Here is a 19,009-nt window from a genome sequence, read left to right as displayed (position 1 = left end):
GCCAAGGCAAATGTCATCACCAGGATGAGGGCCGTAGTGACGGAGCACTATTTGTCCTCGCTTCTTCGGAAGCCGGGCCAAGGAAAGGTTTTCCAGGCAACCACCCAACATGCGGCGAGCAATCGCTTCATGCGGGGTGGCGCGTTTATCCGCTTTGCTGATTGGAGGTTTATCCACCGCGTCCGCCTCGACGTGCTCCCGTTAAACGGAGCCCGTCGATGGGGGAGCGAGGATAAGCGCTGCAGGCGATGCGGATACACGCTGGAAAGCCTTCCACATGTGCTCTGCCACTGCGGTCCTCATTCTGCCGCCAGGCAGAGGCGGCACGACAACCTCGTCCTGAGGTTGAGTAAGGCGATCCGGCTCCCTGGTGAGATCCGGATCAACAGGCGTGTTCCCGGGGCGACAGGAGAGTCCTCGGCGCCTCCCCCGGACATTGTCGTCATGCACGAGGCGTCAAGGACTGTAGTGCTGGTCGATGTAACCGTACCCTTCGAAAATACGATGCAGGCCATCGCAGACGCGCGCCTAGAAAAAATTAACAAGTACAAAGATCTAGCGGATTCTTTACAAGGGCGCGGTTACAAAGTCTATCTAGATGCTTTCTTTGTGGGCGCTCTGGGTGCCTGGGACCCGGGGAACAAGTTCCTCCTGGAACTGCTACGTATTTCACCGCGCTACGCGTCCCTAATGCGTAAGCTCATGATAGCAGAAACCATGAGAGGCCTTCAGTTGCGCACAATACGATTGTGCACTGTCGCATTGCGCACAGCTCCTTTGGACACGTTATTATTGCGCACAGTGGGAATTGGGCACAGCTCTATTGCGCAGGTGTACAATATCGCACAGTACAGTTGGGCACCGTAAAAATTGCGCACAGTATCAATTGGACACAGAATTAAATTTGCGCGCCCTTTTCCCTTCTTACGTCGTGATTTATTTCAGGTTATGCGTGTTCCGTCTGACGTGGGTAAATCTATATTTATTTTATTAACCATGTCTACTTTCATAAAAATAGTGTTCGGTATTTAATATTATAATTGTAACGTGTTGAAGTTGATTATTATTAAATTTTGTCATAAAGTCTTATCAAATTATGTCATTCACTGATTACAATTGTTGGCGAAATTCCCCAAATTGGTCGCAGAACACGAAGTTGGCAACGAAAGTATTTCGTTGGTGCGTCGTTACCGATAGCGGCAGCACCTCTCGGGCCCACTTTGTCCACGCGGTCCCCTCTCCACGCGGAACCGGCACGATCGACGCCATGATCGATTCTTTTTCTTCTTGTTTCGACGCTTGTCGTGAGAGCACGTGTCTCAGACCACGCTAGTAGTTAAAGCAAGTACGCCATTTTTGAACTCGCGATTCGGTGTGAATCTCTCTGTCCACGCTCATTTATGTATCACGCTTAATCGAATTGTGAATAGTGTAAATAAACTCAATTATTAATCTAGTAAGGTGCGTGTTTCACTCTCCGCCCTCGCAGACCACGCTTTTCGGAAACATTTTGGTCCTCCGAGCCGGATGAAACACGCCCTTCGCGTAACGGTTCGGGCAACGCAGTTGTGAACGCGATTCCGTTGAATGCTCTTCAGTTCGTTAGTGTTAAGTGAGCTCGCAGACTCTTTAATTTAAGTGACTTTGAGACAGTGACTGTTTAGTCTTTTTTGTGACATTTTTTTTTTGGTTTGTGACATTTTAGTTTATAATGGACTCGCAGTGCTACGTTAGTTTAGTGCCCAGAGACGCTTAATTCAAACTAACTATGCCAAAATCACGCGACCCGTCACCCGCGTCGCAGGACGGTTCCGTCCGCTCGAACAAGGCGGATGAGGAAGCGCCTGCCGCGCCGCCATTGCTGGAGGTGCCGGAGGAGGCCACGCAGCCCACGCAGGTCACGCAGGTCACTCGAACACGCTCGCCCGCTCGGCTCTCGTCCGAGCTCCAAGTCCGCGCTAGAGTCCAGGAGGAACGCCTGGACACGACGCTCTCGATCGTAGAGGATCTCGAGGCCTCTGCTGCCAAGGAACCGCTGGAGATTCTGAGCTCTGAAATCGAGATCACGAAGACCACGCTTATGGAAATGCACTTGATGTTCCATCAGGAGCATCAGGCGCTGAGCCGCCTCTGGCCTGTCTCTCAGCTGGACCACGGATCCTACAAATCCAAGGTGGCCTCGCAGGAGGACAAGGTAGTTCTGACGGCGAGAAAATTGATTGCTCAGCTGGAGCACCATCTGAGCCCGCCGCCAACCACGCAGCCCGCGACGCCCACGCAACCGCCCACGACACGCCGCTCACGTCTGCCGGAGATCGCACTCCCCAAGTTTGAGGGGGGTACAGTCGGTGGCACCAGTTCAAGGCCACCTTCGACTCCGTGATTACAGCCCGCGACGACCTCACTGACCTGGACCGGTTCCACTACCTCAAGGGAGCCGTGTCGGGTAACGCCGCTCAGCTGATTGAGCATCTGCCCACGACCGAAGAGACCTTCTCCCAAGCTTGGAAGCTCCTAGACGAGCGGTTTGAAAACAAGCGTCTCAATATCCAGACCCATATGGACTGGATTTATAATTTAAGACCAATGAAGGTCCGGAAGGCGGCCTCGCTAACCAAGATGGCGAATATTATGGGCGAGACGCTCGAAGCCCTGAAGAGCTTCGGGCTTTATGACGAGCACAATTGTTATTTGATCACCGCACTCGTCCGCCTCTTGGATCCCGATACACAAGAAACCTGGGAGACAACGCTGTCCACGCAGACGGAGTTTTCGACAATGGAACAGCTCTCCAAGTGTTTGGTGGCCCGCGCGCGCATGCTCGAGCAGCTCGAGCCTCACCCTGACGCCAGGCCTACGCAGACCACGCAGACTGCCACCAAGACTACTCAGCTCACGACGCAACGCTCTGGGCCTTCGAGGGTGGCCACGCACACAGCGTCAGCTCGAACCACGCCGCCCACGCCCGCCGCTCACGCTGGGTCCTCCACGCCGCAGAGCGCACGACAAACAGCGCTATACCCCTGCGTGTACTGTGCCAAGGACCACTTTCTGGCCACGTGTCCGGCATTTAGAAACCTCGCGGTGTCAGAGCGCCTTGGTGTCATCAAGGCTCACGCGCTCTGCATTAATTGTCTGGAGCACCACAACTTCCGGAGCTGCAGAACAATGCACCAGCGGTGCAAATTGTGTGACGAGCACCATCACACTACGCTCCACGGAGGAGAACTGAGCCGGGTAGTGGTGCCTGGATACCAGGCCTTGCAGGCAGCCGCAGCAGGGCCCTCGCAAGCCCCCGCTTCGACGCAGACCACGAAGAACACGCCGTCAACGTCAACCAACAATTGAGGGGTTGGTGCAGTCGTCGACGCCCACGCAGTCCACGCAGCTCACGCCTCTAAGGACCACGCAGCCCACGCAATCAGACCATGCAGACCACGGACCACACTTCTAGCAACGGCACTCGCCACAGTGCACACTGACCTCGCAACGCAGCAAGTAAGAATTCTGGTCGATTCAGGCTCTGAAGTTTCTCTTATTTCAGAGTCTTTAGTAAATCAGCTTAGACTCAGACGACAACGCTCCTCATTGGATGTTCACGGAGTTGGTGGAGCAAGGACCTCGCAGACGAATGGAGTGGTCAATATTACCCTCCATTCCAATTACAGACCGCTTGCGGTCACCGTGCACGCACACGTGCTCACGAAGGTAACCACTTGCTTGCCATCAGAACCACCAGCTCGTCCAACGCTGCCATCGCATCTGGAGAAAATGAACCTCGCAGATCCTCAATTTCTCACATCCAGACCAGTGGACATTCTCGGAGCAGACGCATACGGCAAGTCATCAAGTCAAATATTATTCGGCACACGTCATCACCGTTGATCGCTCAACTTTCGATCTTCGGTTGGCTCATAATCGGGCCCCTCGAGGGCACTCAGACAATTCGCAGGACTTCTCATCAAGTGACAGTCAATAATACTGATCGCCAATTGAGTGAGTTACTCAGCCGCTTCTGGACGCAGGAAGAGCCACCGCAGGACACGGCACCCTTGCTCACACCAGACGAGCAAGAGTGCGAAGATCATTTCAAGACCACGCATTCAAGAGACTCCGCAGGAAGATACATCGTGCGATTGCCGCTCAAACTCCACCCAAGAGCACTCGGCAATTCATATCAGACGGCGCACAGCTGTCTTCAGCGGATTCTCAGACGACTCAGCAAGGACGCTCAGTACAAACAGCTGTACACCAAGTTCATGCTCGAATACGAGCAACTTGGTCACATGGTAAGACTGAACAATGACTCAATAACTAGTCCGTTTCAGTACTTTCTTCCGCACTATGGCGTTCTGAAGTTGGGCAGTACGACCACCGCATTGCGTGTGGTTTTCAATGGTTCCAGTCCAACTTCTTCAGGATACTCGCTGAACGATCTTCTACACACTGGTCCAAATCTGATGCTGAACATTGCAGATCTGCTCATTTGGATACGCAGATACAAACATCTGCTTGCAACCACCGTCACGAAGATGTACCGGCAGATCAAGGTACATCCAGACGACTGGAGCTTGCAGCAGATACTTTGGCTTGATGACGCACAACAGGAAACGCAGTACCAGCTGACCACGGTCACGTACGGGACGAAAGCTGCTCCGTACTTGGCGGTTCGAACACTCCTGCAACTCGCTGAGGATGAAGGGTCGAAATATCCCCTTGCTGTTGAACCCATCAAAAACGGCAGGTATGTCGATGATATTTTTGGTGGTGCAGATACAGCAGAGCATCTACAGGACGTTGCAAATCAGCTGACGCAACTCTGTCAAGCTGGTGGATTTCCATTGGCAAAGTGGCATTCCACGAGCAAATCGTTGCTAGAAGACCTCGCACCAGATCAGAACAACGCTGCAATTTCATTCGACGACTGCGCAACCAAAATTCTCGGAATTAAATGGATTCCATATCAGGACACGCTGAACTTCTCGACCATATCAGCTACTCAACGCACGCAGTTCACGAAACGCCTCATTCTCTCCGAAGTAGCTTAACTCTTTGATCCACTCGGTTTTGTTGCACCTGTAGTTATCAGAGCCAAAATTCTCATTCAAGAGCTTTGGTTACAGGAACTCGGTTGGGACGACATTCTGCCTTCTCACATCACTCAACGATGGCTACTCATCAGGGAAGATCTAACCAGTCTGGCCAGACTTTCTATCCCACGATGGTTCAACACAACGACCACGTCTACAGTTGAACTTCACGGCTTCTCTGATGCATCAGTCCTCGCAATGGCAGCCGTCGTCTATCTCGTTGTCCACGCACCGTCCACGGGTACCCACACATCTCTGATCTGCTCGGAAATGAGAGTGACACCACTCAAACGTCTGACCATCCCGAGGTTGGAACTCACAGCAGTGCTGCTACTTTCGAAACTGATGCGGCATGTTCACGCTACTTTGAACTTGACCGTTTCTCAGACATTTATGTGGACGGACTCAGAAGTTACGCTGGCATGGATCAAGACTCACCCCTCCAAATGGAAGGATTGCGTACGCAACAGGGTAATCCAGATCCAGGAGATCACGCAGAACTATCACTGGAGTGATGGAGGCATGTACCAGGATCATCGAATCCAGCTGACTGCGCGTCAAGAGGCATGACGACAGAACAGCTTCAACAGCACTCGCTTTGGTGGACGGAACCACCGTGGCTTACGCAACCTCAGAACACGTGGCCCAAGCTGACCAGTGTCGACGCAGACGAGTTAGGCGCCCCTGAAGCTCGTGCTGTCGTCTCACTCCACACGGCAAACACTTGAAAGGAATATTCATGGGAATTACTCTTTAAATATTCTTGTGTTAACAGATTACTCAGAATCACCGTTCTTTGCCTCAAATTCGTGGACAAGCTGTGCAAACGACAGGACGCTTCGCCCACGCATTTCATCTCAGCAGCTGATATGGAGAGGGCCAGAATCTATTGGATTCAGGCCACGCAGTCCACCTACTTCAAGGAGGAACTCGCTGCACTCGCCAAAAAAGTTACGCTGCCGTCAACGCATCCATTCACGAGGCTCACCGCTTACCTTGACCATCAAGGGATCGCCAGAGTAGGCGGACCCCTCCAACACTCAGAGCTTTCGCACGACGGCAAACATCCTGTCATTTTGCCTCGTGATTCTAGATTCTCAGCACTTCTCATCGAACACGCACATCGTCAGACCATGCATGGAGGTACGCAATCCACCCTCGCTTTTCTCAGACAACGCTACTGGATTCTCGGTGGACGAGCTCCAGTGAAGACGCATATCCTGCGGTGTGTGAAGTGTGCTCGGCAGAGGGGGATCCGTGCCCATCAACTGATGGGCCTACTACCTCTTTGTCGAGTCACTCCATCACGCCCGTTCACCCACACTGGGGTGGACTATGCAGGACCGCTCACGCTGAAGACTTGGAAAGGCAGAGGAGCCAAGACGCAGAAAGGGTGGGTTTGTGTATTCGTCTGCTTCGCAACATCAGCTGTACACTTGGAAGTTGTCACCGATTACTCAGCCGACGCATTCATCGCAGCTTATCGCAGATTCGCAGCAAGGAGAGGAACTGCAGCTTCTCTCTACTCAGATTGCGGTACCAACTTCCAAGGAGCAGACGCCCAGTTGAAAAAGCAGTTCAAGGACAGCACACGCGAAAATCAGGACCTCGCAGCTCTACTCGCCAAGGATGGTACGCAGTGGCACTTCAACCCTCCTGCCGCTCCACACATGGGTGGAAAATGGGAGGTAGTTGTCAAGTCTCTCAAATTCCATCTGAAGAGGACGATTGGAGATGCTTTACTGACGTTCGAGGAATCAATAACATTGCTCGCGCAGATTGAAGCCATCCTCAATTCAAGACCGTTGGAACCACTCAGCGATGATCCAGACGACGTCTCAGCCCTCTCACCAGGGCACTTCCTGATCGGATCGCCGCTCAATACAGTGCCAGAGCCCACGCTTCTCGACGTCTCAGTCAACCGACTGTCAAGGTGGCAATTTCTGCAGCAGCGCCTCCAACAATTTTGGAGACTCTGGTCCACGCAGTACTTGCAGCGACTCCAGGCCATCTCTAAATGGCATCATCCGTCCAACGAGATCAAGGTAGGCTCTCTTGTTCTCATTACTGATGAACGCTTGCCCCCAGGGAAATGGCCCATGGCCAGGGTTCTCAGTCTGATGCCAGGAAAGGATGGACTGACCAGGGTCGTCCACCTCAAGACGGCCACCACGACGCTCACGCGGCCCATCGCCAAGCTGGCTCTGCTTCATCAGCCCTCTCAGGACAACGCGGACACGCAGACCACATCATCGACCAGTCGCTGATGGCCGGGGGGAAATGTTGGCGAAATTCCCCAAATTGGTCGCAGAACACGAAGTTGGCAACGAAAGTATTTCGTTGGTGCGTCGTTACCGATAGCGGCAGCACCTCTCGGGCCCACTTTGTCCACGCGGTCCCCTCTCCACGCGGAACCGGCACGATCGACGCCATGATCGATTCTTGTTCTTCTTGTTTCGACGCTTGTCGTGAGAGCACGTGTCTCAGACCACGCTAGTAGTTAAAGCAAGTACGCCATTTTTGAACTCGCGATTCGGTGTGAATCTCTCTGTCCACGCTCATTTATGTATCACGCTTAATCGAATTGTAAATAGTGTAAATAAACTCAATTATTAATCTAGTAAGGTGCGTGTTTCACTCTCCGCCCTCGCAGACCACGCTTTTCGGAAACAACAATTAAATGAAGTTCAACTTTTCTGAATTTTATAGCATCTGTATATAATATTTGTTCAAATGTCCGTGAAAGATTCGACACTTAAAATATGAAAATATCTTAAAATATGAAGTGCTGAAGGATGTTTGTTGTGACAGTTTTTAAGTGATCCTGTGTTCTGATTCGATACTTAAAATATGAAATGCTGATGGATGATGTTTGTTGTGACAGTTTTTAAGTAATTCTGTGTTCTTAATAATTCTTATATCGGTTGGAAAATACGAACTAAAAATGAAATTGAGATAAGTATTTTCTACCTATTAAAGGAATATATATATGTATAATAGGCGTGAGCGTTGTACTTTGTGGCTTCTTTAACGTATCTATTTCAAATGGATTAATCAGTGTTGAGCAGTTATCTACTTTAAGGTTATAGAAAGTCAAAACTGTTTTGTGGAAATTAGGAGACTTGTTTGCTATGTTAATCATGTAAGTATACGTCTAATTTGTGTAATACGTAAAATACTATACAAATAAACTGATTGGATGCAACCATTATCAAATGATATATATTTATCAATTCATTTTGCATGGATCAGCACATGATAGGCAATTGAGAACAAATTAACCCTGAAATGTTTTAGCTGTCAGAGTCATTTAAACATCAAACAATGTAATTAAATCTTAATTTCAAAACTTGTATTAAAGAACTTTTGTTCTGAACTAAGCGGGAAATGTGAAATAACAATAGATAAGGAAACAAAAATGAGAATCAAGTATGAAGTAAATAATCCATGTTAGGAGATTTGAATGTAGTCGAAGCGTTGGTTTTTTCTCTGTTATTCAAAATTGTTACTTATGGTTTACGTAAGAAATAAATGGTGGGTTGAAGAACATCATTTTTATTAAATTTAACATATAATAGATAAATTGATATATTACATACTTTATAACCACAGATTAGATTTTCTTTTACTGTTTAGTTTTATTTAGATTTCTACTGTTTAGATTTATCGATCGGGAGTCGCCCATCTAGGGAACGCGTGAGCAGGGGTCTTCTCGCCGGCTCGCGCTCAACGACGCCATTATTAATCATCGATCACCGCGAACGACACGTGCTCATCAGTTTTGTTCAGCAGTTTTCACAGTGCAGATCATAAACCAGGCTCAAGATCACATTCAAGAACAGCTCACAATCCGCAGCAACTGTGCAGTGCAACCGGATTGCTAAGGTACAGATCAATTACACTATAAATACAATGTACACGTGAGCCGCCAACCACGTGCCGATCACGCACACGTTCATGGGCATTATCACAGCAGCGGGCTGAATTAATATAATTAACGGCGCTGAGAAGCTCGCTGTTTGCAATTTGTAAAAGCATTGTTCAATTACCACCGACCGGGTGACAGATCAAGATAATAATCTATGTGTATCAATTCATGTAAAATCATTGTGTTGTTCATCGAGTTCAGACAATTCATTTTCTATGTATATCAAAATCCACAACGGATCATTGTAACGATCACACATTTGTATTTGTCTGCTCAGTGATTAACTGTCAGATCAGCGTGTTCATTTCATTTTATAATTGACTTGAATAAATCAATTTGTGAAACCCGAACCAGTAAGTGTCAATTCTTTGACCGGCGCAATCCTTCCAGGATTCCCATCAATCCTGAACAGGTATAAAAGAATTTTTTGAATAATGTATTTAATAATCTAATTCTTATATGACAGTATATATTATATAACATATAGTATTATACATTATGACCCGTTCGGGGGTTCAGTCTATAAAGGGGGGTGTCGCGAAACACAATATGTTGGGCGCCAGTCACTCTGTGGCAATCGAAATAAAAAAAAAGGGGAAAGGGGTATTGGGGAAATTCACAATAGGGGGGGATTCGGGCACTTTCGTCCGCACAGCTTCGCGGGGGGGTACGCGAGGAGGAAATAGTGGAGGACAGGAAGGTGCAGGGTCGGGATGGGTTCTCGTGGAGGTATATACGTTACGCGTGGTTTCCAAAAAAAACAGGGGTCGAAACGAGAAAGGGTAGCCGTTGCCAATACTCGGACTATACAATGTCTCAATAATTATCGAAAGGGCTTACCCTTAACGCCTCACTCAAAACTCACAAGCTCTCACTCTCCACAACAAACCCTGCTCCAGCTCTCTCAAAATCGCCGTACAAAATCTCTCAAAAAAAAATCTCTCTAAACGTTCGGATTCGTAGCCTTAGGCTCATCGGCGGCTTGTCGTCGCTGCTGCGACGACGAGACCGCCGCGGGATAATTTTGGGGAGGGGATGGGGTTTGTAGGGGGCCTCTTCCGGCACGGAATGGATCGATTATCGATCTTCGATACACCGGTTTTCGGGGTCGATGGGGCTGACGGACTTCCTGCGGTGACGGGTGGGCTGAGGTCTTCGGGCTCGGCGACAGATGGCTCCGGGTGGACGTTTTGTACTCCTTCGAGTCGCTTCGTCGGAATTTCTTGGGAGTCCCACGCTGCTCCGTTTTTGCTGGAGGGGTGGGTCTGTCGCCGGCCTCGAAGCTCCTGTTGAGGGTGGTCCTCGTTGTGGGTCAGTCCGTCGGCTCCATCGGTCCGACACCGATGGGCAGGGTGAAAGGGGTAAGGTGAGGGAAGGGTTAGGGGTTAACGTTAGGTGGGGGTATGGGTGGGGGAAGCGCAGCAATTGTAACGGGGGGGGGGGGGTACGGTTGTCACCACGTTACAACATATATAGTCTGTATACAATACAGAATTACGCAAATGCTGTTTTGAATAACGAATATTCGCGCGATTTTTTAGCGGGAATTTTTATGATGAAAAATTATTCGTTATTCAAGATAAAATTTACCAACTTCCGAACTCAATGGATTCGATACTATGTTTTATAAACGCATCAAGATAAAGAAGTTACAGTATTGCCTCGAAATAAGCAAGTGGTCTCGACTTCGAAATAAGCAAGTCGCTATCCCCTCTTCTTTGTTTGAAGTCGCCCGCAAAGTGAGAGGTACGAGAAATGAGTGAGAGGTCCATGAAAGCGCGAAGCCGATGTTTAGGGTAATAAATTTCACGCTCGACTGAGCAGTGACATCGGTTAGTAGAAGAAGGATGGAATATATGTATATATATTGCCGTTACCTCGGATCTCTCACTCGTTTCTCGCGTTCTCTATCGTCCCGTTCCGAGAACAAAGTCAAGCCGAATAGCTACCTCCCTCGAAATAAACAACGGTTCGGTCCCGAGCCACTTGCTTATTTCGTGGCAATACTGTACTTATACGTTACAATAAATAGCTGGGTATTATGAAAAATTATGTAGAAAAATAAAAAACTGGTTGGCAAATAAATTCACGAATTGTGTGTGTACGTTTTCTTAAGCAAAATTATTTCATAGATTCGAAAAAGGAACAAGAATAATACAAAAATATGAATTCCTCAAGGCAAAGATTACAAAGAAGAAATCGCACAAAGGCACGAATTTAGTTGTCAACTTAATACTTGGAAGATATAAATTAATTTTGTTTGTGCTTTGTAAAACGTTTTTAATTTTGAGTTAGGGAAACTTACTTTGCAACACCTCTTCTGTTTATACTTATAGAAGTTTTTTTTTCATAGGGAGTAGGTACAGTATTCATACTATGCGAAGTATTAACAAAGGCTATGTATACAGCAATATGGTGCAAGATAAAAGAATTAGCTCCAATGCTTCATAAGAATTTAAAATTTACAATTACGGATTATGAAACTGCAGCGATGGTTACATTGGAGCAACAGTTTCCTTCGAGCATTGTAAAGGGCTGCTGGTTTCACTATAATCAGGTTTATATAATTTTATAGAGAATAAATTTATTACTCATAAAAAAATACAGTTTTTAACGAATTATACGTTCTAAAGGCAGTACTACGAAAATGGCGCCATTTAGGTCTCACAGATGCACCAACTAAAGTATTGTCAATGGCAATGACTTTAGCCTTAGTTTCTACAGATCTTTTTGAACAACGTTTTCTTGAAATTGAACGTGAAGCAGCTTCTTTTATTTCTGAGTATGTTGCAATTAAAATTTTTATTGAATATATACGATCCACATGGCTACCAAAGGCAGACAAAGTTTCAGTAAACGATTGCCCCATGAGAACAAATAACATAACAGAATGTTATAATAATATTGTTTTACTGAAAATGGGAAAAGGCAAAAAGAACATTGGATATTTTTGGGTAATTCTTTTGTTATTTTTATTTTGTTTGTTTCTTATCATTTTTGTATAAACGAAATCAAAAAATGATTTCTCAAACCTTACAGAAAAACTAGAACAACTAATAATGGATGAAGAAATTAAAATAAAGAGATTAAATGAAGGACAATGGGTACGTCGTAAAAGCAACAAAAAAACTATAATAAGAAATAAAAGGATCGAAACAATACAGAAAGATCTTGCTAATAGAAGGTTAGTTCCTGCATCAATTGTTATAAATACTTAGGTTTCTTAAACTATATTTAATTGAAACTACATTTCATGATACTTATTACTATATAATTGTAATGTTATTGATATATTGATATATGGTGATTATGAAGGTAAAGTATGAAAATTATTGTTACTCCAGAAAAGTACTTGAGTACATCTCGAAATGTTAATAATCTAATCACGCGGAACCGACTGAAACTGTGCATAATGAGGGTTCTCACGAAAACTAGAAGCGATTTTTGTCATTATTTGTTGAAGCTGTAAAATTTTCAGGACTTTAATTATATGTACATGTTATTACGGGCAAATGTACTTATACACTATAAATTAATACTTAATACTTAGAATTTCTTTCATTATACAATATTACTTAAAAATCGATTTCTGTTATAGAAAATGAAATCATTGATAATGTTGCGCCTGATCATGCATCGTTACTAAACTTCGAGAGGCACAACAATAAAAATCAAAGTAAGTTAATATAAAATATATTTTATAAAAAACCGTTTAATTAAAACTTTATTACGATTGATAAACCTATATCTTCAGTAACTCCTTTTAGATTTTCCAGAAACATCCCAAGACAGTACGGCTCATTCAATGAATTTAATTGTAAGCAAAGAAAATGAAGAAGAAATAAGAGAAAAACGAAACAACCAAGAAGTAGAAGACAAAGGTACAATTTAAGTAGATTAAACTTATTATTATTTAATGTTATTTACATAAATGTAACTTAATGGTAGAAAAAAACTTATTTTACTGAATTGATTTCTTTTTACAGAAAATCTGAGTGGAAAAATAAATCAAGAATTATTACGCAAAAAATCTAAAGCCACAAACTTAAATGCTAGTACTTATGAGCCACGTATAATATTAGAAAGACTCAATATATAATAATAATGGGTAAAATGATGACGCAAAAACATGTACAATATAAAAGAAGTGTACAAACAAGGATACAAATTATCCAGAAAAGTCCCACGGAATGTTATGGTTCGCGCTTTTGAGGAGCGTTCCCCAACCTTACATATATTTAACAACAAACTTAACTTCATATATTTTCTGGTATCATGAAACTAAAAAAAGTATAAAGTCAAAGTAAAAAAACAGAAAAAGATACAAAAACAAAGTCATAAGCAAAATCCAAAACATAACAAAAAATCAAATCCTAAGTTGGTAAATCATAAATTCTACTGAAGGTCTTAACTTTTAGATAAATATTTAACAAGACTAAAACATAAACAAAACTAGACTGCGCTAAGCTAAACTAAACTAAACTTTTGTTTTGGTTTTTACCATTGATTGGCCTTAACTTTAACTTAAATTATACTTTGTATTTTCAGTCTTCTCTGTTGCTTGGTCCTCTCTCTTACTTTCTTTCCTTCCCTCTCAGGTTCTTCTTCTCGTTTCTTCCTCTTTCCTCTTCTTCTATATCTTCCTTACTGTATTTTCTACTTGCCTTTCTTTTCTTTCCATTTCAACTCCTCGCCGTCTACCCATACTTTCCTATTGCTATATTCCACTCTTCTCCCCTTTGCTCTTTCCTCTCTAGGTAAATTTATGATTGTATATTCATTATATCTTCAATATTTAATTTTAATGTCAATATAATTATATTAATTACATATAAGTAATGTCATAAATATTTTTTTTGGAATATGAAAAATGTTGTATGTATATTTATATATACTGTAACGTGGTGACACCCGTGCCCCCCCCCGTTACAATCGCTGCGCTTCCCCCACCCATACCCCCACCTAACGCTAACCTCTAACCCTTCCCACGCCTTACCCCTTTCCTCCCGCCCACCGGTGTCGGGCCGATGGAGGCGACGGACAGGCCAACGAGGATCACCCTCACCAGGTGCTTCGAGGCCAGCGGCAGATCCACCCCTTCAACAAACACAGAACACCGAGGAGTTTTCCTGGAATCATGATGAAGCGGCCCAAACTGACGCAAACGTCCACCCGGAGCCATCTGTCGCCGAGTCCGAAGACCTCAGCCCACTCGTCACAGCAGGAAGTCCGTCAGCCCCATCGACCCCGATCACCGGTGTATCGAAGATCGACAATCGATCCATCCCGGGCCGGAAGAGGCCCCCTTCCAAAACCCTATCCCCTCCCAAAAATATCCCGCGACGATCTCGTCGTCGCAGCGGCGACGAACCGGCATTGAGCCATAGGTTATCATTATACAGAGTGCGTATAGAGAAAGTATAGAGATTTCAGTAGGCAATTATAAGCGTGCATCGAGAGAGTATTGTGTGTTGGCGGGATTGTGAGTGGAGTAGAGTGTGAGAGTCTGAGTGAGGCGTGTGGGTAAGCCCTTTGATTACCATTTTTTCCGAAACTGTCCGAGATTGGCAACGTACCCCTTCTCGTTTTGAACCCCCGGATTTGTATTCAAGCTACGGGTAACGTAGAGACCCCCGCGAGAACCCATCCCCACCCTGTACCTTCCCGTCCCCCATTATCTCCTCCTCGCGCACTCCCCCGCGAAATTGTACGGACGAAAGTGCCCGAGACCCCTCCATTGTACAAGTCCCCTTTTCCCCTTTTTCCCCCTTTCGATTTCGGTTGCCACAATCAGTGGCTGGCGCCCAACAAAATCGTATCTTGCTACTCCTTTGTATAGAGTGAACCCTCCGAAAGGGTCACAATGTGTAGCAGCAGCATTCAGCAGAGACTAAATGTTACTTAAATATTTTCATGTCGATACTCTGTATTAGATTTATTATAATGATGTAATATAAAATGAATTTGAGTTGTGCTATATATAATACATTCTTTTTTCATCCTAACAAAAGATTAAATATTCAACTTCCAATTTTAAACTTACACTATTTTCATAACCGTCAGCACATGTAAAAATATAATATGATTAACATATTCTGTATTTGAGTTATATCTATATTTTGTAAAACTAAGATTACAGAAATTTTAAATTAAACTTACGTTTACAATTTATAACTAGTAACTTATTACCGTGTGCTTCATTACTTTTTTACGTTTTGTGATATAAGTTGTATTTTTATAATTTTTATAGATATTATCTGTGTCACGTCCTGTGACGCATTCTTTAAAACTTCTATTTCGCCACCCAAATTCTTTAAACTTCTATTTCGCCATCCAAATTCTTTGAACTTCTATTGCACCATCCAAATTCATCGTTCCGCAAAAATTCTGAGTGAGCAGCTCAACCGGGTCGTCGTACGACGAGAACGCTGACGATCCGGACGAGGTGGTTCACCCGAATTGCCAAATCAAAAGTCGACCTCGTTTATCAATATATAATAACGCGACCAAGCCGCCCGCGACCAGATCAATTATCGCGCAGAAACAGTACAGAAACAGTGTAGACAGAACAGTATAAACTTAGTGCAGACTCAGAATTCGTCGTGACCAGATCACTTCCGCAAAATTCGTTCAGAATCGGCCAGTCCGTCTAACGCAAATCCGGGATTCAATTCTAATACGCGTACCAAAATCCGCGAAGCACGACTCTGCTACGGAACTCAGAGATCCGACAGAGCAAATCCCATTTGTAAAACGCGCGCACGTTAAGGATTGTACTCGAACCAAATAAACATTTGTTGTGATCGGAAGTGCGTGAACTTCACTCGAGCATCTACCCTACCGTTCCAATACCTGGACGACTCGCCATTACAGGTATCCTCGCCCAGCAAAAGGTAAGTGAGAACCTCTACCTAACCAACAACTTAGATTCAATTATATAAAGTACGCAGAGGGCTCACTGAGAGAGAGAACTCCGCGACATTACAATCTGTATTAATAGATGCACAACAGTCTTCAGTAGTTAAATTGATCCATAGTTGTTTTAGTGAAGGGTTTGCTAATTTCTTTATTGACACTGAGGGTTTGCTAATTTCCTGATTGACACTGGTTCTCAACTAAATTTAATAAAGTGTCAAGCTATCATTCCTAGTGTTAAAGTAAATACAGAAGTTATCTATAATCTCACTGGAATTAGTTCAAGAAAAGTACTTACTTGTGGTGAAATTAACATTTAAGTTCGTAATGTCAATGTAAAATTCTAACTTGTTCAAGATGACTTTCCTATCGCTGAAGTAGGAATTTTAGGGATGCCATTTTTTAGAAAATCAGAATGTGATATTGACATTTGAGATTTGAAGAAGATAAGCCAAATAGTCTTCAGCTTGATGATGAATTATTCCTTCTCTCGTCATTTTCTTTTAAATTACCTCCTCGCACGATAACGCTAAGAACAATTCCAGTAAAGAACCTGAAATTAAAGAAGGATATATTAGGAAAATAATAATGGAATCAGGTGTATATACATATAGGAGAGGCTTTGGTTATTCAGCAAAACGTGATTTTTCGTAGTGTAGCGGTTGTGGCGGCGTACAGAGTACCTAGTTTACCGACGCGGAAAGTGCATTTCCGATAAGGTTGCACAGGACGAAAGGAGCCACATACTTCCGGGGCGCGCAAGACTTTTCCAGAAAAAGGAAAATGCTTTCTTCCCACGCGAACCGTCGAAGTGGATACATCGAGGATTTTTGTAATCTTTATAAGTGCGCATAGTTCCACTGTGTTAATTTGTACCAAGTCAAATCCTTAATACTAATTAAGTTCATTTATAGTTCGAGTTATTTAGAGCAACTAGTTTAAAGAATTAGCAGCTAGTGCACTCAAAATAAAGCAGTTAAAACTTTACCCTGTAGATTCTTTTTCCCTCGACGGGTAAGACAGTTTGGTTACGCGTGAGAGTGTAGTTTAACGCTACAATTGGTGACCCCGATAAAAGGAACAGTTTCTTTTACATTCCACGGAAAGGAAGAAAAAGGAGAATTTCGGCATAGAATGCCGCTACCACGCTCGCCTACAAGGGAAATGCCCAATATGGCGGATCAGCCTGAAGACGCTCGGCCCCTTGCAGGAGACCCCGCGTTGGATGCGACCATCGCGGCAGCCACGTTGAAGAAGTTGCCTCCTTTTTGGCAGGAGAATCCAGGGGTGTGGTTCATCCAGGTGGAGTCGATGTTCAACATAGCACGCATTACTGGGGATGATACAAAATATCACCATATTATTGCGCAATTGGACCAGTCGGTGCTTCCGTTTGTGGCGGATTTGTTGACGTCTCCTCCAGCCCGGGGGAAGTACGACGCCATTAAGGAAAGGCTCATCAATTCTTTTGATGAGTCTGCAGAAGCGAAGCTACGACGTGTTCTTCGGAGCAGCCATTTGGGAGACGAAAAACCCTCTCATTATTTGCAGAAGCTTCGGAATTTGGCTGGAAATCAGATCAGCGAAGTTGTACTTCGTTCTCTCTTTTTGGAGCAGCTTCCGGAAAATATAAGAAGCATATTAGTTATCAGCGACACGAGTCTGGCCAATTTGGCGTTGCAGGCGGATAAAATTCAGGAGATGCATTCCGTTACAATCGCGGCGGCGTCACGCACTTCAAGTTCAGCGCCATTACACAGGGACGGTGGCGGCAGCACCAGTACCATGCAGAACCAGATTGACAGGCTGGCCAAGATGGTGGAGGCGCTGACGGTTCATCAGTCCCGCCAGGCGGAGCAGCAGCCGCGTTCATCATGGCGGCGCAGGTCTCGCTCAAGGGTGGAACGGTCCCCTCAACGCCCGAGGTCACGTGAGGGTAGAAGCGACCTCTGTTTCTACCATAGGCGCTTCGCGGAAAGGGCCCATCGGTGCGTTATTCCGTGCGGTTGGACTGGGACACCGCCTGTTGGTCCACCAACTTCATCCAACCATCTTCAGGGAAACTAGATGTCAACCCCCGAGTCGAGACGGCATCGGACGGCTGCATTATGAAATGTCGTCTCATTATAAATGACCGAAATAGCGGATTAAGGTTTTTGGTAGATACAGGGGCGGATATTTCGGTATTGCCGCTGCGATCGGCAAGAGGAAATTCCATTCCTACTAATTTTAAGATCTTCGCGGCTAACGGTACCCCGATTGATACGTACGGATCATGTACCCGTGTTTTAAATTTAGGTCTGCGGCGTCCTTTTGCCTGGGAGTTTGTCGTCGCGAAGGTGCAGCAGCCCATAATTGGGGCAGATTTTTTGAAACACTACGGTCTTCTGGTGGACCTCCGTAACAAACGATTGGTTGACAGACTGACTGACTTACGGACAATAGGTGACGTTAAGACTGTTACGCAACCATCCGCGACGACGATTGACGTGAACAGTCCATACAAGCAGATTTTACAAGAGTTTATAGACGTGACGCGGACAGTTCAGCGGCAGGAGAATCCTCCTCATCAGGTACGTCATCACATAGTTACTAGTGGAATCCCCATCGCGGAGCGGGCACGTAGGTTGCCCCCGGATAAATTGAAAGCAGCGAAAGCTGAGATCGATAATTTAATAGCTCACGGAATTTGTCAGCCTTCGAGCAGCCCATGGGCTAGCCCGTTACACATGGTGCAAAAGAAAAATGGGGACTGGCGGCTATGTGGTGACTACCGTAGACTTAATAATATTACAATTCCAGATAAATACCCGGTACCACATATACAGGATTTTGCGTACAGATTAGACGGGACATCAATTTTCACGAAACTCGACTTATCAAGGGCATACCATCAAATTCCTATCGCGCCAGAAGACCGTGCAAAAACGGCGATTATCACGCCATTCGGGTTATTTGAATATAACGTAATGACTTTTGGCCTTAAGAACGCGGCGCAAACTTTCCAGCGCTTTATGGACGTCGTTCTCCGTGGTCTGGATTTCGTATTTTGTTATATCGATGATATTCTAATCGC

The 19,009-nt window shown here is 45.1% G+C and overlaps 2 protein-coding genes and 1 long non-coding RNA gene across 3 annotated transcripts; all 3 read left to right on the top strand.

Annotated features, from left to right (window-relative positions):
- The first annotated feature begins 3,428 nt into the window (after nucleotides 1-3,428).
- Nucleotides 3,429-7,357, top strand: LOC114881624. The gene is made up of 6 exons (XM_046286372.1): nucleotides 3,429-3,471; nucleotides 3,545-3,838; nucleotides 4,066-4,289; nucleotides 4,359-5,039; nucleotides 5,124-5,614; nucleotides 5,866-7,357. The coding sequence occupies exons 1-6, from the start codon at nucleotides 3,429-3,431 to the stop codon at nucleotides 7,355-7,357; spliced, it is 3,225 nt and encodes a 1,074-aa protein (XP_046142328.1).
- Nucleotides 7,358-8,812: 1,455 nt separating this feature from the next.
- LOC114881267 lies at nucleotides 8,813-12,141 on the top strand. The gene is made up of 4 exons (XM_029198005.2): nucleotides 8,813-8,975; nucleotides 11,372-11,575; nucleotides 11,652-11,972; nucleotides 12,058-12,141. Exons 2-4 carry the CDS (start codon nucleotides 11,417-11,419, stop codon nucleotides 12,064-12,066), a joined length of 489 nt encoding a protein of 162 aa, XP_029053838.1. The 5' UTR covers nucleotides 8,813-8,975; nucleotides 11,372-11,416; the 3' UTR covers nucleotides 12,067-12,141.
- A 481-nt stretch (nucleotides 12,142-12,622) lies between these two features.
- Nucleotides 12,623-13,625, top strand: LOC114881268. The gene is made up of 3 exons (XR_006829552.1): nucleotides 12,623-12,694; nucleotides 12,786-12,899; nucleotides 13,005-13,625. It is a non-coding gene; the product is annotated as an uncharacterized LOC114881268 (long non-coding RNA).
- The last annotated feature ends 5,384 nt before the right edge of the window (nucleotides 13,626-19,009 follow it).

This window comes from Osmia bicornis, chromosome 7, assembly GCF_907164935.1.
Source record: "Osmia bicornis bicornis chromosome 7, iOsmBic2.1, whole genome shotgun sequence".
NCBI classification, from domain to species: Eukaryota; Metazoa; Arthropoda; class Insecta; order Hymenoptera; family Megachilidae; genus Osmia; species Osmia bicornis.
This window is presented reverse-complemented; position numbering and strand designations above follow the sequence as displayed.

Bases quoted from the DNA above. Each gene is read 5' to 3' on its own strand.
- LOC114881624 (XM_046286372.1), top strand. From the start codon at position 3,429: ATGCAGACCACGGACCACACTTCTAGCAACGGCACTCGCCACA. The intron at 3,472-3,544 runs GTGCACACTGAC...CTCTTATTTCAG, and splicing joins TAGCAACGGCACTCGCCACA to AGTCTTTAGTAAATCAGCTT. The intron at 5,040-5,123 runs GTAGCTTAACTC...CTTTGGTTACAG, and splicing joins AACGCCTCATTCTCTCCGAA to GAACTCGGTTGGGACGACAT.
- LOC114881267 (XM_029198005.2), top strand. From the start codon at position 11,417: ATGTATACAGCAATATGGTGCAAGATAAAAGAATTAGCTCCAATGCTT. The intron at 11,576-11,651 runs GTTTATATAATT...TACGTTCTAAAG, and splicing joins GCTGGTTTCACTATAATCAG to GCAGTACTACGAAAATGGCG.